The sequence below is a fragment of the Rhamphochromis longiceps genome, linkage group LG11 (assembly GCF_057381845.1).
Source record: "Rhamphochromis longiceps isolate RC_006_pf linkage group LG11, R_longiceps_female_GT1.1, whole genome shotgun sequence".
NCBI classification, from domain to species: Eukaryota; Metazoa; Chordata; class Actinopteri; order Cichliformes; family Cichlidae; genus Rhamphochromis; species Rhamphochromis longiceps.
Window position 1 is genome coordinate 20,263,326 of NC_140567.1, and position 25,313 is coordinate 20,288,638.

The 25,313-nt window shown below is 40.1% G+C and overlaps 1 protein-coding gene across 2 annotated transcripts in view; it reads right to left on the bottom strand.

Annotated features, from left to right (window-relative positions):
- Positions 1-25,313, bottom strand: part of LOC146658951 (dynein axonemal heavy chain 11) — a 41,869-nt gene that overhangs the window by 4,399 nt on the left and 12,157 nt on the right. Inside the window, exons 29-75 of one of the 2 annotated variants that reach the window (XM_085422719.1) lie at positions 24,827-24,979; positions 24,500-24,733; positions 23,757-23,888; positions 23,321-23,481; positions 22,955-23,111; positions 22,690-22,835; positions 22,488-22,604; positions 22,259-22,397; positions 21,976-22,068; positions 21,698-21,892; positions 21,544-21,621; positions 21,311-21,443; positions 21,087-21,214; positions 20,680-20,828; positions 20,429-20,579; positions 20,197-20,328; positions 19,658-19,831; positions 18,855-19,059; positions 18,315-18,480; positions 17,988-18,090; positions 17,053-17,292; positions 16,813-16,974; positions 16,516-16,709; positions 16,236-16,398; positions 15,703-15,826; positions 15,351-15,493; positions 14,288-14,449; positions 10,916-11,149; positions 10,611-10,757; positions 10,384-10,497; positions 10,156-10,299; positions 9,508-9,690; positions 9,280-9,381; positions 9,046-9,180; positions 7,596-7,769; positions 7,252-7,487; positions 6,992-7,114; positions 3,287-3,491; positions 3,003-3,167; positions 2,667-2,807; positions 2,323-2,493; positions 1,792-1,914; positions 1,503-1,696; positions 1,277-1,425; positions 1,069-1,196; positions 562-789; positions 285-476 (exon numbers count right to left, since the gene is read on the bottom strand). In XM_085422719.1, coding sequence (XP_085278845.1) covers positions 285-476; positions 562-789; positions 1,069-1,196; positions 1,277-1,425; positions 1,503-1,696; positions 1,792-1,914; positions 2,323-2,493; positions 2,667-2,807; positions 3,003-3,167; positions 3,287-3,491; positions 6,992-7,114; positions 7,252-7,487; positions 7,596-7,769; positions 9,046-9,180; positions 9,280-9,381; positions 9,508-9,690; positions 10,156-10,299; positions 10,384-10,497; positions 10,611-10,757; positions 10,916-11,149; positions 14,288-14,449; positions 15,351-15,493; positions 15,703-15,826; positions 16,236-16,398; positions 16,516-16,709; positions 16,813-16,974; positions 17,053-17,292; positions 17,988-18,090; positions 18,315-18,480; positions 18,855-19,059; positions 19,658-19,831; positions 20,197-20,328; positions 20,429-20,579; positions 20,680-20,828; positions 21,087-21,214; positions 21,311-21,443; positions 21,544-21,621; positions 21,698-21,892; positions 21,976-22,068; positions 22,259-22,397; positions 22,488-22,604; positions 22,690-22,835; positions 22,955-23,111; positions 23,321-23,481; positions 23,757-23,888; positions 24,500-24,733; positions 24,827-24,979 — 7,422 coding nt within the window. Of the gene's footprint in view, positions 1-284; positions 477-561; positions 790-1,068; positions 1,197-1,276; positions 1,426-1,502; positions 1,697-1,791; positions 1,915-2,322; positions 2,494-2,666; positions 2,808-3,002; positions 3,168-3,286; positions 3,492-6,991; positions 7,115-7,251; positions 7,488-7,595; positions 7,770-9,045; positions 9,181-9,279; positions 9,382-9,507; positions 9,691-10,155; positions 10,300-10,383; positions 10,498-10,610; positions 10,758-10,915; positions 11,150-14,287; positions 14,450-15,350; positions 15,494-15,702; positions 15,827-16,235; positions 16,399-16,515; positions 16,710-16,812; positions 16,975-17,052; positions 17,293-17,987; positions 18,091-18,314; positions 18,481-18,854; positions 19,060-19,657; positions 19,832-20,196; positions 20,329-20,428; positions 20,580-20,679; positions 20,829-21,086; positions 21,215-21,310; positions 21,444-21,543; positions 21,622-21,697; positions 21,893-21,975; positions 22,069-22,258; positions 22,398-22,487; positions 22,605-22,689; positions 22,836-22,954; positions 23,112-23,320; positions 23,482-23,756; positions 23,889-24,499; positions 24,734-24,826; positions 24,980-25,313 lie in introns of those variants that run through there. The other variant, XM_085422718.1, reaches the window with a different exon arrangement.

Genomic DNA, 25,313 nt, shown 5'->3' on the forward strand with positions numbered 1-25,313 from the left:
TATAAGAGAAGAAATGTGGAATAAAAAAAGATGGGAATGAACATTTTTCACAAATAACAGTGGGACAAAAGATTTCAATAAGTAATTGGAGACACTGCAGTAATTCAACATTACTGTCTGTTAGAAATGCCAATGCTAAGTACCATTATCATTATAAATTTAGCCGGCAAAGAAGGTAGCTGCAAAAACAAATTAAAAGTTGTATTACAGTAATCGAAATGCTAAATTAAAATAAATAAAACTTAAAATGTCAGTTTAGCTGTAGAAAATAGTGCTAAACATACTTTTGTGTTGGTCTCTAAGTAGTTGTACAAGACATTAGCTGAGATTGTTAGGTCCCCCGTGCTGAAGGGGTAGTTGTTATTCCACCCTTGTGGGCCAAATTTACGGCGCTCCGTTACACAGGAATGAAAAAAGCAGAGGGAGAAGAGCATCGAGTTGAACTCTTGTTCTCTGGAGCACATATCCAGAGTGTCCTGAAAGGAGAAAGAAAACAAGTGAAGATTTCAGTGACTACTACAGTCGAAGCATATTAGAAATAAAGCATATTTTCCATTTTACCTGGCTGAAGTTGCCGAGGGCTGCGTGCAAGCTGGCATTCATTCCAGTGGGTGGCTCGTTGGTGATTTTGATGGCATTTTCCAATATGCCTCTGGGGATTACATGCTGCTCAGGACATGGCGCGGGTTCTCCGGTGATGAAAACCCGATAGCTGGGGTTACTGTCCACGGCTGTTGTCTCCAGAAGAGCATCCAAAGAGGGCAGCCACTGAGCCACCAGGTGTACATTCTGAGCATCAAAATAAAGTAGAATATGTAACAGGTTGATAGAATTTGTGCGTAAATTTTATTTCATAGTAAATGCCATGAAAACTGTCTCTCTGTGTTCTGATCTGAAACCACTGATTAAGACTTTGCCTTAAAGGAGCCATTTAGTGAGCTGATCTAGGCAATTATGGTTTTTATTGAACCAAATTTATTTCCCCTGCTCCGGGGGTTAGATAATATCATTAGGTGCTTTATAAGCCAACTGGAACTGCTGCAGTCATTGAATAATAGGATTCCCTACCTGCAAAATGACCCAGTGTCCATGTTTAGAGGCATTTTTGAGAACCCTCTCAGCCATTATCTCTTGTCCCTGTCCCAGGGACACATTGTGCAAAGTTCCCTGGTCAATGGAAAATCCCAGTTTTAAACCTGCACACAAAGACAATTTTGAAAATCTGAGCATAAATAACAATACAGGATTTGTAACTAACAAAGAATATACATCATACCAAGTTTCTCTACATCTCTGAGTGGATCCACTCCAGGTGAGAGGATGAAGAACACAGGTGTTGAGGGACCGCTGTCTTCAAACAGCCTCTCAAATTCCAGCCTGGCACTGTCCACATACTTAGCTCCCATGCTTTCCTCTACAAATTTCCTGCCAGGAGACATCATCAAAAGCTCAGTTGTGTACAATAACTAGAAACACAAATGTGCTTTAGTGAGTTTACTCACCTTAGTGTGTAGGTCATCCGATCAGGGTGAAGAGCTCTCAGGATAATCAGCCTCTGGAGGGAATTCGTATTCTTCCAGTCTTGAGGAAGCCTTTCATTTTCAGGACAGCTGGACTCAACTATCTTCCTCCAGCGATTCGGTGAGCTCTCTATGTCTCTGTCAAGTCCACTGAAGCCCTCAATTGTAGAAATTGTCTGCAACAAAGAAACACACATTGATACTTCACTTAAAAAGAGTGAAAATATGAACTTTTCATTTGTCGAATGTGTCATCTTAATATTTACTGTACCTTAATGGCCCCCCAGGCAGACATAGAGAGGAACGGCACTGGACTAACTTTGCTTGCCTCCACGGGATAGCGCAGCAAGAAGTCTAATTCCTGCATATCAATCAGTTTCTCCTTGAGCTGAATCTGAGGAGAAGTACCAAAAGCAGTTTATTATGAGCTCTCTGTTATTGATAGAATTTCCACGGCTACTGAAATAAAAATGGGAAAACTCAGGAAATGGTGCTGGGTAAACTTTTACAGGCCTCTGAATGTGAAATAGCCACATGAAGGACAGCCTTCAGAGTGCCACGGTTTCCAAGATGAAAACAGTTGGTGCAATGACAGATAATTGCATTATGCCATCAGAACCAGCCCCCTTGTCAGAACCAACTGTGTGAGCAGCAGCCACGGTGCAAGGTGTGAGAGGTAATCAATAGCAGCGTATGGTATTCCTGACTGCTTTTAATTGAAGTTAATGTGGGGGAAGAAAAGTACTTTGATTGATGAGGATGACAGGAGGCCCCACCTCTGAGGCGGTCCTGAGTCCCTCACCTGGAAGGCAGTGTGTGACAAGAAGGTTAACTTGTCTCTCTCAAACAGGCCCTGGCTGGTGTACAGGAATACAGAATAGGTGATGGCCTCACTGAGGGAGCAGACTCTGGTCCTCACATGCTCATCCCATTCGGCACGCTCCATTGCTTTATTAAACACCGAGTTAAAGGTCTGGAATGCAACAAAAACGAGGACACCATGTGTATGCAAACAAGTTTTTTTGGACTGACATCTGGTATAGAGGGACATGTTTAAGCTCATTTTTACATAAAGATAAATAATAATTGCAAAAACCACAAAGCGATATCTGTCCTCTAAGAGCACTTCAGCGATAAAGGTTTCACCTTGAGAGAAAACTGGTACATCAGGTTAATCTTGCTGAGGTTGTCGATGATAAAGAAGAGGAGCGATGCTCTCTCAGCTGCTGGGCGGTATAGTTCTCGAGCCTCGTTGATCTTTCTCTCGTTCTCTCTGGCCTCCGCCACCTGTGAGTTCCAATTGCACAAAATGAGCTATTAGGCTCTCAGTCATGCTCCAAAACCCTCTCATTACACTTATTCCTAACTACACATCATTTGCAGCTAATGCAATAAAATGAGGTGCTTGCTGTTTATGACATTCAAAAAAAAAAAAAAACAACCGAGTGACAAAAAAAACAACAAAAAGAAAAATAGCCTTACCTTGCATTGAATGTGAGCGGCTGTAGTCTTGGTATTCTCAAGTTGCTCCACCAGAAAAATATCCCCTAGAAAATTACCATGGGCTGCAGAGAGGCGATTCAGCAGGTCATCTTCAAACCTTCTCAGCTCAATCTTGAAGTGGTTCTGCTGCGTGGTCAGCTTCGTCTTGGAAAATGTACTCAGAACAGTTCAAAACTGCACATTTTTCCTATCAGGTATTAAGGATTATCATGTAGACAAAATGCTTTACTCGAAAAAGAATGTAACTTTCATCTGTGGATTACCTTTAGTTCCTCCAAATCAGGTCTCTCCCGAGAGACTACCTGTCCCAGCAGCTGCTCCTCCAGGCCCTTAGGAGTCACGGTGAAGTTGATCAGGGTGGTCTGGGCCTGGAGCTCAGGAGGGAAATGTGGATTGGCCAACTTGGTGTGAAGAATGAGTTTAAAATTACTGTTGTAAGTGCACTCCTTGCCTCCAATTAGAATGTACCTGGATAATAGGACCACAAATATTTTTATTTATTTAATCTGAAGGACAATGAGGCCTCAACAGCATGTTGGTTATTTAGATTATAGAAGTAAGTGATAAAAAGAAGACAGCCTGGTATCGTACCCCCTTGTTAGACTTGTTACCTGGCAGGAAGTGTACTTAAAAAAAGCAAGCCATGATTATGATGAAGATGGTCTGAACTGCACTTCTGTTTTTGCCCTACAACTTTAGTTTGGCTCCAAATGTCACTTACCCTATAGACAAATATTCTTGAGTAAATATGAAAGATTATCATGGCACCAGCCAATATTTATCTGTTCCTGCATTTCAATTAAATTAGCAGTGGCTTGACGAACCTGGTGGCTTTTCATTTATCTCTAATTACCCCTTGGATGTCAGGCAAGGCCCCAATTTTTATGGCACAGGTTCCTCATGGCCTGGGTCTGGTTCAACTCTATATCTTCACAAGCCAGAATTAATGTACTATTGATAGAACCATTACTCCACCAAATTAAAGTCCTTGCTGATGGATTGGCTTGTAGTCTTCCGTCAGCCATGAAAGGAATAATTAGTATTCATTACTTCACACTCTACAACATTCCAATTATTAATGAACTTCAGCTGTGGAGACCTACGAGATCCATCATGGCCGCCCCAGCAGGTTGTATTAATCATCGACAGAAACAAGCGTGTGGGTCATCTACAAGGGATAAACTTATAATCAGATTTACTATGATGAATTGTTACGCCTGGACAGACAGGGCTTCAAAAGACGCTCGATGAACATTCGCCCGAATATTCAATATTCATGGTCTTACAAATATCAGAGCAAGAAAGATGTAAACATTTCTGAGTAGGAGATCAAAGCAGGATGTCAATATGTCGTATTTTCTATTTATTCTGCTGTTGCTTGTCCAGTTTATGGAATTTACTGTATTTTTCTTTGGTAACTGAGGTATTTGCAGAGCAGCTACTTTAGTGACACCAGTGGTTTGGAAATTTTCACCAGAATAGTGGTCGTGTTTGAAAAACCGAGTTTGAAATCAGAGAGAGTTGTCCTTTTTTTAATAATAATAATAATAATAATAATAATAATAATAATAATAATAATAATAATAATGATAATAATAACCACCATAAAAAGTCACCATATCGTCGTAACAAAGCTTAATTATTAGTGAACTACAAATGCACGAGTATCACCGCCAAAAGAATTCCCAGGGGCGATGATTTTGCAAAAAGATTTGACTGCTTCAAATTGATATTAACTTAATTGGTGGCTTTTTAGAATAGCCATTGCTTACAAACATTAAATTGTTAATTAATTAAACTCTGGTGATTACTAATAATAGTTGCTAATATTAGTAAGTACTAATTTTATAATGATTTTATTTATTATGAGGTTGTGTATATTATTATGTTTATGCCAGAAATTATATAGTTATAATGTTTTATGTAAAACATCATTACTGAGTAAAGAAATTCTATATTTAAAAATGGATGTAACCACTTTGATGACATACACAAGTTAGTAAACTCCGATTGTAAAGCCTTGGACTTGACATTTTTGCTCTCTGCATATTGATTTTCTGAAACTACACAAGACGGAGAGGAGAGGTGGAACTAAATGAGAAACTGAACATAGTGCACACACATATTGTAGCGACCTATTATAATATCCTGCTTTATCCTCCTCTTTGACTCTAATGGGGACCATAATTTACCAAATTTACTTGATGTTGTGTCACATTCAGCTCGTAAATTCATCAGGAAGGTGTTTACTGAGGTTACAGACCAAAGGAACCAGAGGGTAATTTTATACAAGTGGATATTTTCTTCTTTTCCAACCAGAAGTTCACTTGCTGCTGGCCATTAGAAAAAACTCCAACACTAGCTCACTTTTCAGACCTGGAAGCTAGATCCATCACTTTCAAACTAAGGACTATTACAACACCAAGCCAAAGATATAAACATCCAAATGTTTAACAAAAAACAAAAAACAAACAAAAACAAACAAACCCCCCCCCCCCCCCCCCCCCCCCCACAAAAATTAACAAATTTCAGTGAAATATGCATTTCTTGCTTTGTATGCTTAAAACAGATTCACACTACAGCCAATAAGGCACATCTGTTCATCAAGGAAAAGCTTGACTAAGCCAAGACTGCTAGAATGCAGCAAGACCAGACAAATCAGTAATTAATTTAAGAACTAAACAGTTCACTTGTCTCCAGTGCTTCACACATACAATAAAGCAATACCTATTATACTTATTATATTCAATTCAGTTTTATTTATATAGCTCCAAATCACAACATCAGTTGCCTCAAGATGCTTTATATTGTAATGTAGGCAGTGACCCTACAAGAATACAAAGAAAACAGAGAAAACTGCAACAATCAGAAAAACCCTTATGAGCTAGCACTTTGGCAACAGTGGAAAAGAAAAACACCCCTTTAACAGGAAGACACCTCCTGCAGAACCCACATAATTTCCTTAGGGATTAATAAAGTATTCTGATTCTGAATCAGATTCAGAACCAGGTTCCCGGAGGGGCAGCCATCTGCCACCACTAGTTGGGCTGGAATCGAGGGTCTAACTTAGTGGATTTATTGTTGGATGTGAGTCCTGTTTGTGTGTGAGAGTTGTTATAGTACTTGAAAGTAACTCTAACCATGACTATAAAGACACTGTATTGTTTAGGACACTATGATATACATTTTCTTTATATGATATTAATTTTTCATTTTCAGTAAATAAATTTAAATAGCAGCACTATTTGACAAACTTAATGATATAATTCACAAATATGACCCCACTCTGGTTAAAAGAAATCCAAATGTAGTGTAAATGTATAAATTAGTCCACAATTGCTCTAAAGGTACAGTATGGAGACAAATACGAGCAAACCACCTACAGTTACAGTGTTTAGTTAGGTTACTGAAGCTGACTTGAGTCTTTCATGGTGATAGACGACTTATGAATTTATTATGTTAGATGCCATTTTTCTGTAGGAGACAGGAGTCTTTTTACATAACCATGACTGTGCCGAATTCAGCCTTTACGCTTAGGCTAAGCTGTTCAATATTCATTGCACCTAAAGAATATGAACACACAAATATACATCCATCACCAGTCTTGAGGGGCCAATCAATACGTTGGCCTCAGGGATTCAGGCGATGTGCCGCAAAATTCATTTATAATCTAAAGAGCAGGCAATAATAATGCATTCAGACATGTCTTACTGGTGCTTCAAAGCTCAGTGAGATTCAACCATCTGGCAAATGTGCTTCTATTGTCTCACACGACAGATGCATTGGGACAAGTTGTGGGTATATCGACTTATGAAGGAACGGTGATGCAAAAACCGCATATTGATTTAAAGCATTATTTGGCGTGCAACAGCACCAATGCTACGTAACAGAGCAATAGTGGGTTTTTTTAATGATCTTTGCAAGCTAAAAAATGCTTAAACGTGTACTGTTCATGTTTTAGTACCAACCTTCCTTGTTTAATAGTTTTCCTGCTTAGTAGAGGCTCCAGAACCGGGTCTACCTTTTCTGGCAGGTTCTCTATCACGACAGTTTCCCCAAAGACAAGAGCTTGTTCAATCACATCTAAACAACTGTATAGAAAGAAAAAAAAACAAGAAAAAGAAACATGACTGGAGCTGCAAATTTTTAAGTTTCATGAGCACTCACTGACACGAGTAATACAATCACACTGTGACAGCAAAACTGACAATAATTTACCGCTTCTCACCCTTTCTGTCCAAGCTGCACCACCCTCAGCTCTGACGCTAGCTGATTTCTGATCCACTTGATGCCCTGCTGCTGTGGGTCGATGATGAGTGGCCAACGCTCACTGGTGGTCAGGATGGCCGCGTTCTCAATAGACATCCTATCATTTGGCAGACCCTGGTTATGCCAAGCAGCCACGGTGGCATCATCTGTAAGCATGAGGACTGGATCCAGGCCGTCTGTCAGGGGTACAGAGACCTGGAACAGAAACACAGGAATGATGTCATTTTGGTTCAAGCACTGGTGGCTGTGCACTCCAGTTCAGACTCAGAGAAAGAAGGATGGTAGTGAAAGTATGTTGCTTACATTCAGAGATCTAAGGAAAGGAATCCACTTGTTGTTAAAAAGCTCCACACGATACTGGCTGGTAAAGTAACCCATGTAGGAGACAAATGCTGACGTGAGGAGCACATCACCACACAGGGTTTTCTTTTGCTTTTCAAACTGGACAATTTTCAGGGACCAGCGCTCCTTCTCTGACTATAAGACACAAACAGCAAGCTTCAATATCATCTTTAAAAAATACACACAAAATACCAAAGAGAGCAGTCCATCTCATGACCATTTACATCAAGAAGTAAACAATCTGTGCTTCTGAATTATGTGCATCCTAGGCAGCTTCCCACTGCTCACATTTATCATGCAAACTAAGAAGATGTAAGCAGTAAAGCATACAACTGCAATTCCCTTACAATAACTCTGGGTGTTTGGCTGTAGATTCACTCGGCATCAATTTAGCATTCATTTAAACCTTCAATACTGTGACTGTGACAGCCTACAACAATAAATCACGCATGGCATTTTCTTACAAGGGGCTGTGGATCTAGAATATGTCACATAATAAATTCTCAGACAGTTAAAAATCACTATAATTTTACTCTAATGTATTATGGATTGCCTGTAATATCACTCAGTCTGGGGTGAGACATTGTTAATTTCCAACAGCTGTTGAGGCTTTGAGGTAAGTTAATGATTAAATATAGACGGCCTGATTTATTAGTCTGTACACTATTGCTTCCAGGTCAATGCCATAAAGACAAAACATTTATCTTGATATGCTTAAAAGCCAAACCGTTCCATGCAAACCGCATTTATTTTCTGGAATAAGGAAGTCGAACTTGCAAAATGGCCACTGAAATGACCATATTTTATTTCATATTACCATCCATAAAGATAAAGATTTGGCTGACTAAAAAAAGACATGCAAAGGAATGCAGCAAAGTTGAATGTTATATTAAACCAGCTACATAAATATGCAGCTATCGACATTTATATTCTCCACATTCCATAATTTCCCATCTGCACTTTTTCAAATAATTTAAAAAAAAACAAAAACTTCTGAAGAAATAATTTTTTTACTCTTTGGACAAGCTCAGAAGTGCTCACACATCTACCACACAGACACAGGGTAGTGTTAGTGTAGACCTCTTGCCATTTCTCTTCACTCCTCAATTTGGAAACTGCTCAGCCAGCCAGTTGCCCAGTTCAGCCATGCGTTTTCAGTGGTCCAGCCCTCTCTACCTGTCTCACAAGTCCCCGGTATGCTGCTGGGCTGGGCTGTAAAATCTCCCTTTGCCTGATCTGCTCACACAACTGTCAGGCCATCCTGCCAGGACATAACAACTTCCAGTCCAGATTACTGATGCAATTCTATTACCAGCACCTCTCCATGCATATCTCCAGCAAATTGACAGTTAACTGTATGCCAGGTCAGCCCCAATGACACGACCAAACTCCTCTATCTCCCCTTGTTTACCATTAAGCCCTTGACTAGTCGGTTGGCCAGCTCTATGGTCTGGGTGGTACGCATCACCTCCTCCTGACAACTGATTTTCTCAGCTGTAGCCATTTCATACTGAGCTGTTATGTTCTGGAGGCTGGCATCAAGATCCTATAGAAACAAAAGGAAGGAAGCCATGCAAATTAAAAACGATAAAGAAAATGCAGTATTTAGACTGAGTGACTTAGGTAAGAATAACATTGTACTCACTGCCAACTTCTTTTGAAGTGCCAACAGTTTGGCTGTTGCTGTTTCTAGCTCTGCATTAGCTTGTGACAAGGCATGCCTTTTTGGAATCACCTCACAATAGATCTGCAAAATAAATAAAAAATAAATACAGCATGTGTGAAAAAAAAAACAACTTTAAAATGAAGAATAAGATTTCTCATAGGAAACATAAGAAACTGCCTTAGAGTTTATTTGAATGCAATGGCTGACCTCGTAATATCTCACAATATTAATGGTCCAGGCACAAAGACCAGCTGCAGCTGTAGATTTGGTCCAAACTAGATCAGGGTGAAAGTCTGGGTTTCTCAGATATTCTTGTTTCACCACAGTCAGGCATGACTCAGGGATGTGCTCCTTATCATACGACATCAAGGCCTGCAGGAAATCATCCACCTGACACACAAAAACCAAAACAAATGAGACAGCATTTGATGAAGGCTGAAAATGGAACACAAATAGAGCATGTTGCGAATCATAACCACTTCAAACACTTTAATTCTTTGCTTACAAAAGAGAAAGTCCCACAAAATGAGGGTTATATTTGATTCCTCTCATCAACAATTCTTAGGATTAAGTCCTGTGGTGAAAAATTTTAAAAAGTGATACCCGAAGCTGGCATCTAAAATAATTAATCAAATGCAATTAAAACCAAACGTTTTCCAGTCACACTTGCATTAACAGAAGCAAGAAGCAGAGGAGGGAGGTTTGCACACTTGCTCCAACAGTGAGTGAGCAAATTCATAGAGCCATCCAGCTGTAATGTGAGCACTGGAGTTGGGCAGGGCCAGGGTCAAGGCCCACTCACAAATTAGATTGACATTAATCAGGCAGATGCAATTGACATGATGATGGCTTAACCTTGCCCATGAAGGCCCGTGCTGCCTTCCAGCTCCGATCCTTAGGCACTCGACCACGAGGGGCCAGCAGGACCATCACAGCTGCTGCTACATTGATTACTGCTGCCGGGGGGGTTGGAAAGGCCTTCAGCTCAGTAAGATTCACCTGAAAGAATATTATATAACATTATATATTGAGAAAGACTGCAAATTTTTACGTAATTCTGTCTAGTCTGATAAAATCTAGTACCTTGTTGAGGGTGTTCAGTGCTGCTGTGGCGGCTGCCAGTAACGGCTCTGCCTTGGATAGGTCATTTTCACACTCCTTCTGTTTGACAGCAATTTCTGCCTGGATCACAGCAACCTGCACAAAAGCAACCATAACAAATTGGATTCCACACATCTATTTAACAATGTGGTCTGTAGAGTGCAATGCCAAAGAATGTGTGTTATACAATATGTGACAGGACTAGTCACCTTTTGTGCCTCAACATCTGCAGCCTCTCTCTTGCTGCTCACCCTCTCAGTTTGCTGTCCAATCTTAGCAATCAGAGCTTCGATGTTCTCATTTTTAAGGGTCAGTTCAGCATCTTGGGATGCAAGTTTAGCTTTTAGATCTTCAACCTGTATATATAAGAAAGAAACATACTCACAATACTTCAATATGTGAAATACTTAATGTCATGGAAAAGCATAAAAAAGGAAGTACTGTTTGTTGTTTACCTTAGCCTAACATCTCTTGCCCAGAAATCAGTCGCCTACAGTGCAGATTAAAGATTTACCTGAGCAGCAGTGGTTTGGAGTTTCTGAAGGCCGCTGTCGAGTCGGTTCATCTTGTGCTGAAGCTGAGCCCGGCTTTTCTCCAGAAGGTTTCTGTACAGGGTGATTTGCTGGAGAAAGCTCTTGGGGGTGGTGTAATTGTACCTCTTCTCATTGCGCTGGTATTTTTCACTTGCCTGGTTGACACTAGTGTGAACATAGGCCATGAAAAGACTGATGGATTCCTGGACGGCAGGCTGTAAAAATAAGCAGACAAGGGGGGAGAGGGGCGAACAGGGTGAGCTGGATTGAGTGGAGTTTAACATCCCAGGCCTGATGGGAACTGAAATATTATCTTCATAAATTTTGAATTCATCTACAAGTTTTGCCATCTTACTTGGCCGGCCCTGACTTACTCAATCTGAAATTTAGGTGCAGCTAGCAGAAATGATTATGCTTTGAAACCTCTGTGAAAATAATGTGTTTAGACCACTGACGTGCAAGCTTGTAAAACATGCACACTGCTTACATTATATCTGGTGGCCTCCAACTTTATAAACACCATCTACTGTGACCATAATACTGCATCCTGACTTGGTATTCATCATACGGCACACAATGACACACAGCCTGCATTAATCACACAGTTAGTGATCAATTAAAGCAAAAACAAATGATCAGAGAATACAAGGATCAAACCTGACCATAACTCACAAAAAGCCATTGTTAATGATCACAGAGCCACAGGGAAAAAATCATTATTAATTAAGATCTGACACAATGCACTTGACAAAGCGTGCTGTGCTCTGTTGAGATGCGACAGAAACTCTCTGATTGGCCTTGTGTAACAACTATTAGCAGGTTGTGCATTTCTAACTTTAAATGAATGATCATTTCATTTCTTGCAGTCCTGCCTCTTTAAGAAGATAAACAATCATTAACAATGGTTTAATAAATTACTTTACATGTACAGTTTCACATTGTTTTTGGTTTCTTCTCCTCTGCACCTATAAAGATATACTTTTCATTTGATTTGATTATACTATTTAAGCTCTCATACATATATTTTGGTTACAGGAGAACTTTAGTCCTACCTCCACCCTTGTGCACGAATCTACTACAGCTGCAACATCCCCTAATCTAGGGGTGCAACGATATTCGTATCGATATTGAACCGTTCGATACAGTGCTTTCGGTTCGGTACGCATATGTATCGAACAATACAACATTTGTAATTTATTTTATCAATTTTCCTTCTGACGATGCTGTCTGTGTTGAGTGCTCAGTGAATCTGTGTTCGACTACTCCGCCTAGGCTGCACTGTCCAGCGCAGATCCACTGAGCGCTCAACACAGACAGCATAGTCAGAAGGAAGAGCGCAGGGCAAGCTAGCGAGACAGAAGTTAAGCTCTACTTGCAACAGGCAAATTGAACCTCATTCAGATCTGGCGTTTGGAATTATTTTGGTTTTCATGTGACGTATGACCCTGAAGGTAAGCGAGTCATGGACTAAAGTAAAACAGTATGTTGGATGTGCCATGCAATGCTCAATTACATTGGTGTGAACTAGTGTGTTAGCGCAGTTAGCTCGTTAACGTGTTGGCCGTCTAGCCCCATGCACGGAGCGATCGGCGGTAGCTCGTTAACGGAGATTTGCCGTGTTGTGGCGTTAAGGTCATTTCAACGAGATTAACCTGAAAGCACTAGCGGGAACACAACGAATATGACTGCACATTTACGCCGACATCATCCTAGTGCAAAGACAAGTGGAAGCAGACAAAAAAAAGCAAGCATGCTACTAACTTTAGCCGAGTCATTTAGACAGCTGTTAGCACATGATTCTCCTTATGCTGCTGAGAATATAGCCCAGAAGAAGCGGATAGTATAGCTTTTATTTTGGAAAGAGACATTTCTCTGTAATAAACTCTCTTTTCCAAAGATGAGTGATTCCTCAATCAGATACAGGGCTTGCAATATCGCTAGCCCGACGTCCTGGAGCTAGCGATTTTTTCAGTCGGGCTACCAAAATCTTTCTCTTCCCTGCCCGTCGGGCTATTGTAGGAAAAATATATGTCAATGCTTTTGCATTCTTTCAGAAATGTAGCTGGGTAATTATGTCATTGGCATCGGTGAGCCACTGTCAATATGTGACATATTGAAGTCGCGTTTGAATTTGCGCTTGTTTTTTTGCTTTCACTTTGCAATCGTGCGAACTGTGTATAGAGAGCGACAGCACTGATCTGTGAGTGATGATAATTTGTGCACCAATTCCTCTGACATCGTCTTATTAATCGTTAGCTTACTATGCAAACATGACAAGTGAAATCTCCCGCAGCAAGCTTAAACATGTGAGAGGTTGATCGCGCAGAGAATCGCTGAGCTTATGTGAGTGAGCGTGTAAAAGCATTTCAGTTCTGCTGAGCCAAATAAGACAGGTCAGGGTGAAGAAGTGACAGCCAAAGAAAAGCTTACCACAAAACGGAGAAGTTATGACAAATCAGACTATAAGGCAAAAAGAAAGTGCAGCTTTATGGTTTCATGGACAAAAGAATTTCTGTGGCTGCGATATGATGAGCTAAATAACCAGGGCTGCACATAAGTGGTCCGCAGGTGCGCATTCGCTGTCAAAATAAAAAACACGCACAAGGGTTAGGGTTAAATTTAAAAACTGTACTTTTGAGTTAAAATATATATTTATAATTTTAATAAATGACAAATTAAAAATGCATGAACATTTTTTTGTATTGAAAAAATATCGAACCGTGACACCAAAGTATCGAACCGAACCGTGAATTTTGTGTATCGTTGCACCCCTACCCTAATCATCGTCATCATCATCATCACACAACTTCTAAGCACTACAGCTACTATTACAACAAGACACGCCTGCACATGAACATGCACAACACTCAAGAGTGGAAAGTAATGGTCTGGCACATGTTCACATATGTGATGACGCTTCCTGGTTGTGACAGCTGTGCCACCTTAGAGGGTCGTTATGTGCTTAATCACTCTTCTCTCATTAACATAAATGAGTCTGGGTTGTGATCATTCCACTGCCATGATGGAAAACAATGATATGCTGCACTCACTGAGTGTCCCCAGGCATGTGTTCGGCAATTTGTCAGAACCTCAGAAGAGAACTAATGATGAAGGATCCATGGAAAACTTAATCCAGCTGCACAGCAATAATTACAAGGTGTTCATTAAAGTCCAACTGAGTCCCGAATATCAGGGTACATGACAAACCTAGGCAAGATACAGTACCAGCTGCATACATATCTGACAGCTGATATTGTTTTTTTTAGTAATTTGGCACATGTTGTGTTGTACAGAATATGACCGTTAAGTTATAAGACATTATGAGATATTGTTCTTGAGTTCAAAAGCCTGACCTCAATGCCTTCAACTTCTTGGATGAACCTGTAGCTGACTGACTGCAGAGCTTCAGGGGTCCAAGAATAAAACCAGTCGATGATTGTGGAGTTGATGAGGGCTGGAAAGTGACGAGCCCTAACCTGCAGAACACTGCCCACAGGAGAGAAACACAGGACTACCTGCAAAGAAGAAAGCAAAGAGAGAAAGTCTACCATGTGCACTAAAAGATTAGTAGAAACACACTTCATCAAAGAGTACACGTAGGAAAATCAACACAGGTCACAGACATTGAAATGATGCATCTCCAAAGGGAAACTGGCAGCAGCCTGGGCCCCCACTTTCAACACCTTGGCACATAGACAGGAGCTACATTCCCAGTTGGCTGGAGCAGACGGTGACGCTACCAGAGGCCCTGGCGCAAACACTAGCTGGATGGCATACATGTGTAGTGACTGAGAAAAGAATTTCCTTCCTTTTAACCCCCCCACTTTGTCAGGCTTGGTTAATTCAGCTTGTTAAACATATTTAGTAATATTAAACAGCAGCTGTGCTTTTAATTTCCCCAGCTCAAATCTAATGTATGTGTAAGAATTTCTCTTTATTTTAGTTTGTTTGTTTGGTAGCAGAATTTCTCTAAAAGTTATGAATGGATTTGCATGATAAATTTACCAGTAGTAGGATTTGACCCAGCCTGGAGGTGATTAACTTTTGGAGTCAATCCTGATCCAGATTGGGATCCGGGTGTTTTGGGGACGAAGACAGGGCAAAAATGAAACATTTCAATTCTTACTTTTTAACAGCTTATAATAAAATTGAAATGAGAAAAGAGAGAGGTTATTCCAGATGTTCTTCGGGATCCGGGCACTCAATTCATGCAGTGTATTTTCAGCCCTGAATTCATCCAGAGCTAATAATCTCACTTTTTAATGTCAGCCTTCAGTGCATAACTGGAACCTTTTAAAGGATCAGGGGGTAGTTGTTGTTGTAGAAGACAGATTACCATTAAAACTCTAACAGAACATGTTAAATTTAAATGCATTGGTGGATTAAAAAAAACATACGAAATCTGAAAGACTAAACCTTGAGCTGTAGTCCCACTCGATCTGTGAAAAATTTCCAACAGTTTTCCCTGTTGTCCAGAAGACCAAGGCCTCGCACATCAGCTCTCACCCCAGACACAATACTTTCAATCTCCTCCTCACTGAAAACCTCAGGAACTTCCCCTGTACAGCAAAACACAGTCATTATTACAGACTAGCAAATGCTAATGATGGATATTCAGAACAGAACAATCTTAGAGGCTGAATGCATTTGAAGTATGATTGTACTTCACAATCATAAAGAAAAAATGCTACATATACCGAACAGGTATATGAGTCAGGTGAACAGATGAAACAACACAGTGTAAATTAATTTGGAGTTTGGGTCTGACCTGATGCCAGAAAGTCATTAATAATGACCAGAAACCGGTCATCGGATATTTGTGCGTCACTCAGGAGCAAAGCCACACGCTTGTTCTGCACTCCAGCCTTCAGGAACAAACCGGCCAAATCCATCTACACAAAAACCACACAGGCCATGAATGGATAATATTCATATTGAGTGGCATGAAGATCAAACTGTTCAATAAATTCATCAATTGGATATCTAAAATCCCATGATTAACACTTTGATTTTTTAAGAGGCTTTTAAATGATAAATTGATAGGCTTACCTCATCAATAATGTATTAAAATATTGCCCAGTGTCTTTTAATAGTATCTGACAATTATTTTATGCATCACTGGAGGATCTCAGCAAAACTGAATTATATCAATATGCTGCATTCGGCGAGAAGGAAAGCTCATCTGGGTATTCTTTAAAGGCACCTTGATTTAAAGAACGTTTTTTCCTCTACATTTTCATAACCTGTGAAAGTCAAACAGTGGTTCATGTTCTTGGCTCTAATCTGTCACCAAGTATTTACCTTGAAGTCCTGGACTGTGTAACCTTTACTCAGAATAATTTGGAAGACTTCCACAGAGGATAGGTAGGCAGCCAGACGAGTCAGGCTTTGCTTCCCACTGCCCCCGACTCCGACCAGTAAGCCATGACCTCTTGGAGTTTCCAAGATACGACTGATGTGGCAGCTGGCAATAACACATCTCTTCATTATAGTTCTAATTATATTTACATCATATTATTTTTCCAGTATGACATAGTTTTATTATAACTATGATATTTATATGGAAACCAGCTCCACTTACACATGTTGCATGGCATCTTCAAACAACACTAGGTTCATGGCTGGATGAATCTCATTGTAGCTTTCCAGGGCATCCGTGAGGATGGTGCTGAGTGCAGACCAGTCTGTGACAGGGGTATAGGAGGCTTTCTCACCCATCTGAGCAAAGTGGCAATAAAGGAGGGGCTGCTTTTTCACCTTTATATCCTCCAGTCCCTAGAAGAAAACAGGAAACAGGCATAGTAATAATAATGGGTAAAGTTTTTATGTGATGATGAAAAGCAGCAGTTTATTCTGTTTCTCAAAAGCTGCTTTGCACCTCAAAACATTCTTGCATAGTCTCCAACTGGAACTTCTGAAAAAGCTGCAGGTCCTTTAGATCTACCAGTCTGTCTGAGTATACTCTGCAGGACTCGTGGAGCCACAACTGTGCCAGGTCAGCGCTGTCTTTCACATTCTCAGGTCCAGAGAAGAGGATGCCCTTAATTTCACATATCATATTAATATTTTACTTTTAATACACAAGTCAAGTTGTATGAGTGTTTACTATGGGCAATACCTGAAAGACATTTGACAGATCTCGAAGATTAAACGTGTAGTGAAACTTGATGGCTGTGGGCAGAAAATTATGAACCATCTTGTGGTGAAGAGTTATGGCTGCCTGAATGACAGCTGCAGCACTACTCTGAACAAGGGGACTGAAGAGCTGCTGCTTCAGATGACTACACAGGATCTGACTGAAGATCGACCTCTGAGCATCACATGGAGGAAAGTTCACTGCAAACACAGAGAAATGCCTCTGTAGAGAGCAAAGGCACACAAAAATTGCAAAATGTGTTTAGTATATATGTGTATAGATAACATCTTGCTTAGAAATGGGCTCTGTTAAACACCAAACACTGTGACAAATGTATGAATGTAGAAGTAGCAATCATTCTTGACACATATTGTGTTTTCTTTGTAGTAGCAGTAGTATGTATTAAGTAGTGGTATGAAGTCCCACACCAATAAAATAGAACCCCCATAATATCTTCACAATATAAAGCACTGTTGAAATCGAGCTCTTATTTGAGTAAACAAACAAACTTTGTTACATACTTTTTTTAACATTTGTGATGTGGTGACAATGGGCTAATTTTACAGAATAAGTAAATAAAATTGCCATTGCTTAACAAAGTATAAAAGTAAGTAACAAATATAAAACACTGTATGTCAGAATAAAGTAAAAGGTGCAGATGTAATGTCCCCATATGAGCATGTAGGGTCTCAGGAGATTAAATTTATCAACATTTAAAATTAGGTTCAAAACAGTTTCTGAAGATTAGAAAGCAATGAAAAAAGCATGATAATGCAGGATTTGTGCATTATTGCACATCCACTTTAATTTAGATTAATTTAAACTACAACTCAAACCATCAGCACTGCTCTGCATAACTATATTTTTTGAAAAATAGATTATGTTGGTATATACAACAGTTTTACCTGCTATCATACCTGTAATCTGGGGTTGATAATGAAAGTCCCAGCAGTTGGATTCATACAGGCAACATATTGGGTATTATGTATTTCTTTCAGGGTCAGTTTCTGTCTGTCATAACTGCAGAGAGAAGGAAATTGAAGAAGGTTTCAATGGCTAATCAAAAAAAAAAAAACTGTCACGAGATTACAGCTGAAAAACAGGTACTGTTTGTTCATATTGTTTGCAAGTTTTTTTTATTCTTGCATATGCTGTTATTCTATGTCTGTCCGTGCTCCTTAGAGAAACTATACAGAATCTCTGACTTGACTTGTTTTGGCTTGGTGTGTGCAGAGTCGTCTTACCAGTGCCCATAATCCAGATGTTGGCGTATAAGTGTGTGAGGCTGCACTGTGCCATAATTGTCCATAGCTGGCATGTTCATGTCATCTATAAAGTAGATCAGCCTTCTGTTGCCTACAGGGGAGTAGCTTCTGCCTGCTCTTTTCTCTAATGGTCGCTCTAAGATCGCTGCAACAGAAATAAACAAATGAACAGCAATAAAAACATTGACTGAACCAAATTTAACTAAGATTTTTAAAGATCAAAGATTTTTACTGGCAATTCACTACATGTATTGGACACACAGGATAATCGAAATACTGCTTCTCTCTCAACTTGGTGTAAATAAGAATTTAGAGTTAAGAAAGATAGAGGACATTCTAGGGAAAAATATAAAGTGACACCTACGTACAACAGTGCAGTTTTGAGAGATATAAATAAAATAAATAAATAAAGCAGTGTGTGAGTCGTGCACGGACATTAACAGTCATTGCCAGTAGGTGGTGCTACAGTTCATTGCATGTGCTACTCTGTTCCACATGACAATCAAAAACGCCACTCACCCTGCAACATGAGGGAGGAGGTGTAGTAGTTCAAAGGTACTTTTGTGGTCATGTAACTTTCTGACAGACAGTCTAACTTGTTCCTGACGAGTGCAGTCTTTCCCACTCCGGCATTCCCCACAAGCATCACTGGCTGTCTCCTCTCCAGCAACAAGTCCATGAAGTAGCGAAGACGCACGGTCTCTGCTGTGTGTACAAGAACAGCCTGCAATCATAGAAACAGCAGGAAGACACAGAACAGAAACACACATGCTTATTATGGCTTTCTTTGAGTGTGATTTATTGACAGACATGTGTTCAGTGAATTGTGCGTGATTTATAATTTCTTGTATTTCCCCTGAACGCCACAACTATTCTGTCATAATAGCATCATTTGCTCAGAACAAAACCCTACTAATTATGGCTCAGCAAGAGCCTTTGGAGCATTCACAGCTGTACACAGGAGCATAAAGAAAGACAAAAGAGCGTGGGTGATAGCTCAAGCCTTGTTGCTCATGCCTTCACCCCCACACAGTCTGGTATAGGGAGTACTGGATGGTAATCAGACACAGTGGCAAGCCTATCATCCATTCTAGCACCCCTGCCATAACCTCAGGATGTGACTTTACCCTCTCTTATTATGTTCACTGAGGCATACATACATTTTTAATATGACTGCATTGTTCATTTTTGGTTATTTTGCTGTAAGGAGGTTGCTTCTTTTGATTGTAAAGGTAATTATTTATAAAACCACTTTGAAAAGTTTCCCTTTCTCTCTTGAGGGATCTACTCTGAGTTCTAGCAGTTTATAGGTATGTTCTTACCTGTAATGGTGTACAAGTGTCCATGTCAAAGGGTGGCACGGTGTCACTCCAGGGCAAAAACCGCCTGGTTTGATGGTCAAGGTAATAGTCGAACACTGTTCCCTGTGCTGGCAGTTTTACAGTCTTCATCTCTTTGGTCCACCACTGACTGAACTCCGCTCGATAATCACAGAGCTTATGAAGCAATGAAGCATACAGTGTTATGGATTAATTCACATCATGTCATTTAGACAGTTAAGCTTATTCTTGAAAAAACTGTCCTGTTTACCTGACATTTTTAATGAATTATTTTATTTTACAATAATAGTGCTAGAAAAAGTAAATAAAAATAATCCTATAACTGAGTAAACCAACCAATAGTACTGTCTAACTGCACTTGATGTTTAGTTCTGTGAAAATAAAATTAATTTCTGTTTGAAATATCACAGAATGAGAGACTTCTGAAGAGTATTTCACTGTCATGTCAAAGCTTATCTTTACAGCTGCTATAATGTACACAGCATGATGTAAAATTGACCTAAATTAAACTATATGAATACCTGATCTTGATACAAGGCCCCACCGAATGCCCAGATGCAGGCAAAGGTGAAATAGGTCTCATAGATTTCACGAGGGGATTCAGAAGGAACATTTTCTGGTGTCAGAAGGCAGTCGAGCAAAGTGCAGAGTGTCTGAATGAAAAGAAAGGCATATTATATTTCAGTTTTCTGCCAGTAGAGGTATACAAGGGAAGAAATAAATGCATTGCGCATGTTTCTGTGTCATATGCACCTGCACCATAGAGATCTCTGGAATGGAAGTGATTGTCTTGAAAGTGTTTTTCATCTGTTCTAGACAACGTGGAACGTATTTCTCAAACAGTATGGTGAGATGGGTTCTTTCAGTCTGCCGTTCTCTTTGGTCAATCCAGCTGGCAACGTACCTGAGCAGCAACCCAAATCCAGAAGATTACACAAAATTACCACAGAAAAGGTATCCGATATTAGATACTATGTGATTAATTTGAAGTCTGTGTAACTCACGGGTTCCAGCCCAGGTCCTGCTGGTTAACATAGAGGATACCTGCTCTGGACACAGTGGCAGGAGTCGCCATTCTTAGGTGACTGATTTCAAAAATCAGTCTCATAGATGAAGTAAGCGCCACACGTTCATTACTGGCTAGAGTCAGTACCTGAGAGACATTGTGAAACATTAATACTACGACATCTGAATGGCCAATATGATGGACAAGACTCTACCCAAATGATAAGAAAACACCCCCATATCTCATCAAGTATGACATGATTCATTGCTGTGGAAAAGAACCTCCAAGTACTCACACTTCAGGAGCTGATTGCTGAAGGAAGGGGAGAGAAACATCTTTTTCTATCTATACCACCTTGGTTGCTATGTGTCTACAATAGTGTATGAGTGAAAAGGAGGGAGGTACCTTGTTATCATCCATCACTGTGTTGAGTGATTCAATCCACATCGGATCAATGTCTCCATCCAACACAATCCACTTAGGTCCACTGTGGGAGATGTTTGCCTGCTCTCGCATCAGTGATGAAAGCAAACCTAGCAAACAGGAATTTGGGGTGCATAGAACAAGAGTGAGATTTGGTCTTTTTGTTGAGGTTTTGCTATCTTGTTTTTAATGCATTTTTTTTTTACCATCTTTCCATTCTCGAGTTGCAGGATGGATGAAGCCAAATAGCTCATTTCTGTCTATTGCTTTTGGGTTGAGGTCATTCCATACAGGCTTCCTTTTCAGGTTTACATAAGTTTTATGGAGAACTCTCAATATCTGTTAATAAAAAATACCAGCACTTTACCATTCATATTTATGTTACAAATTCAGCTGAACATTTATTTAGACAGCAAGTGACACAGAAAAAAAATCTAACCTGACTTTTTCCAGTCCCTGCATTTCCAACAACAAAGACAGAGTGACGTACAGCCATGAGCTCCTCCAGCTGCACCACCTAACAAAAATAAAGGTGCTTAAAAGAGGGTTCTTTAATCCTTTTTAGAGTAGGTATGAACAGATTCATCTCAAACCTTGAGGATAAATGTCTCCTCTGGCTGCAGCCGAAGATTAAGTGTAGTCTTTCGAATGGCCTTTTCAAATTCTAGGTCTCTTTCTCGTTCTACTTCCATGTCTGGGAACAGGTCTCCCAGCAGTCCCATGAAGATAGGCACATCCTCTGTCACAATTTTAGACATGTTGAAGTCCCGCAGTGCACGCATCAACACCTTGGTATTAAAATGAGTATGAGATCAAATATCAGCGTGAGATATTAGATAAAATATGACATAAAATGCACATATCAGTTCACCTGATCCTCTACTCTTGTTTTGTCTCTTCTTCTCAATGCCCCTGCCAGAACCAGAACAGACTTGACAGCACGCAAACCCCAATCATAGTGGTCCTGATAAACAAAAAATAACAAAAGAAAATGAAAATGTGCATTCCCACGTTTACACTAACCATAAATCCAAACAAACTCCTAGTGCTTTGCTGTGCTCCTGAGGCAAATCTAGAAAGATTTATTACTGGTGCCCTCTGTTCTAATTCAACAATGTGAAATGTTACAGAGCTACTAAGTGTCTTACTCATACCTGCTTGGAGAGCAGTTCCTTGCAGAGAGTGTACAGAGTGATGAACTTCTTGGCTAAAAGCTTAGCATCACGGAAGCCTTCTGCCACGAGCATGATCTCACAAATGAGTTCAGTGTCTGGCACCACCATGGCACAGGGCCTACAGGAGGACAGACAAAGCACACGGTGAACTCTCTGCTGAAAAATGACATTTTATATATATTTAAAAAGGTGGGTGCATCATTCCCACCTGAAAAGAGACTTGAGGTTCTCAGGTAGCTCCGTCCTCCCTGCATAGCCAGGATTCATAGTTATGAAAATCCCAACCGAGTGTTTTAAAGCAATGTTCTTGTCGAGGAACAGGAACCTGTGAGGTGGCACACACTGTTAACTTATTTTTTAAGTAAAATTAACATGATGTAAACTTCATATATTCTTCTTCAATTACCCACCTTTCCTTTTTAGATCGAATGGCGTCCTGAATGGTTTTAACCTGCACCGCTACAACCGACAGAACATCCACGGGGATACGATTGAATTCATCAAAGCAGCCCCATGCTCCAGTCTGTGCCAGACCCTTGTAAATATTTCCAATGGACTAAACATAAAAATAAGCATCACAGAAATTTTGCATTAAAATATATTTCTTTACTGAAACCTCTAAATGAAAACATAAACTGACCAATGGCAATAACTCTGATGTAGGGAATTTCGCACCTTGTAGTCCATCTGTTCAGAACAATTGAAGACGTATACCATGACACCCATGGCTCTGCCAAGATCCTTTGTGGTCTCAGTCTTCCCTGTTCCAGCAGGGCCTGACGGGGCCCCACTCATGTTCAGGTGGAGTGACTGAGTCAAGGTGATGTAACACCTACAATGTGAAAGGTGAACATAATTTTTTTTACACAATTAATGTTGTGTATTGTCTGCAAAGAGTAAAAGCAGATAAGCATAAGTAGAAAACACAGAGAAGAGTCAGAGAGGGAGGACATGCAGATGGTCTAAGTGACAGAAGAGGGTGAGATGGAGGCAGATAATCTCACTTAAGAGAGCAGCCAAAGGAAAAACAATAAGAGTCACCGGTCTGTCAGAGGAGTGATGACCAGACGTGGTGTATTTCCAAGATACTCATAAGAGTAAATGAACTGAGCATCACAGATGTTGATGTAGCAGTGGCGAAGCTGCTCACTCCAGTAATGTCGAAGCTGGGAAAGCCATGGGAAGGCCTGTGAGGTGGTGACCTGTAAACACACATGGCTCATATCAAACGTCATCAATGAAAAATGCCACACAAATACTGAGATGCTATGACTATTTTCTTTAAAAGAATGATATCTTTGAGTGTGCCACGTTACGATATCAGTTAGTCAAATTCCAACTCAAGCTGTTTTAAATTAATAAAAAAAGTAATTTGTTCTGCACACATACAGTAAGAGTAAAGCTTGCCATAATACCAAAGTTAGCTCAATCAGACTAAAATGAGATGGCATGCAAGAAGTTATTCATTTGTTTTAACCTTTTTAGCAATGAGGCTGGCAACAATGTCTCTGGCATGGACATCAATGGTGCATACAGTCATGATCTTTTGCCTGTCTCCTGAGCTCAGCTCTCCAAGTAGCATGCCAATCAGCATGTTGAGTTGAGAAACCTATAGGTGGGAAACAACAACTTCAAAGCAAAGAGGAGAAGAGAGTAACACAAATTCACACAGGAGATCATTTCCCTCAAACTGATATTAACATTTCTTTTTTTCCTGTCACTTGCAGGTCATTTACCAGCATTACACGAATGTCTACTTTACATATGATCAAAAGCAGTCTAGTGTTCTTGTTTTTACTAAAAGATAATTGGAAATCATTTGTTCCTGTTCCTGTGTGACAGCAGATCCAATCAATGCAATGCCGTGGGTTGATGGGGGAGAGGGAGATTATTCAAACAGCAGCCAAGGACATGTTAACCTTTAATGGTACCGATGAAAGTGACAAGAGTGATAAAACAACTCTGATCAGAGTCGACGGTGAGGCTCCTGAAGCCCAAGTCAGGTCAGATCATATGCACAGTATATGCAGACACTATGTATAATACAGATCATTGAACACAGCATGTCGAGAGCATGACATCAAATCGAAACTTTCTTTTCTTTGAAAATATCACATTAACCTTAAAAAACATTAATATATGACAAACACCTTTTAATGGCAAAACTATTTTGCCACTATTTAAAACTAAAGCCTTAAAATGTCAGTTAAGCTCCCATACCTGTTTTTTATTGTAGTCTTTTAGCGCCGACTCAAATCCTTCTTCCAGTCTTTTGAACACAAGTTCCATATCATTAGTCCACCAGATCTGTGATCCAGCGAGAGCAACTTGGGCAGGGAAATCGAGAATCCACTGCTCTCTGGGTCTGTCCTCGTACACGGACACAGCCTCGGATAGGTGACCCTTGACACATTCCTTCATAGACTCTTCGAGACGACTGAGCCATGCCTCAACCTAACGGGAAGTATTTTTTTTAAACAAACGATTCAGCTACTTTGTGATGTGTGATCGATAATTTACATTCGCTGATGATGAATATGATCTTACCGGCCCGCAACACAAACATTCAGTCTGGAATGGCACAAATTCCCTCTCTTTGCTATACATGCCCACAGCAACTTTAGGATTACTCAGCTGCTCGTTTTTGCTGAACTCAAGATCAGTCAAGTTGTCAAAAATCTTTGAGAGATGGATGGTCACCTACAAAAGACAGTCAGTCGTATTTGCGCATGATAGACACATTAAGCACAGCAATTATTACGCAGGCTAGACACTAAAATAAAATAAAAGGATTTGCATGTTTCAACTCTAAACGGGTGCTCAAACACTTTTTACTACAAGCTACATTTGCCCATTTAGACACACATTCACCCTTCAAGTTTTTTTCTGTCATGCACACACTCTGATGGATGCATCAGGAGCAATTTGGGGTACAGTATCCTCCCCACAGAAACCTGAACATGTGAGGATCTGGAGACCAAAGCACAGACCTTCTGACTTGATGGGCAAACAACTAATTTTGTTTAAAAAATCC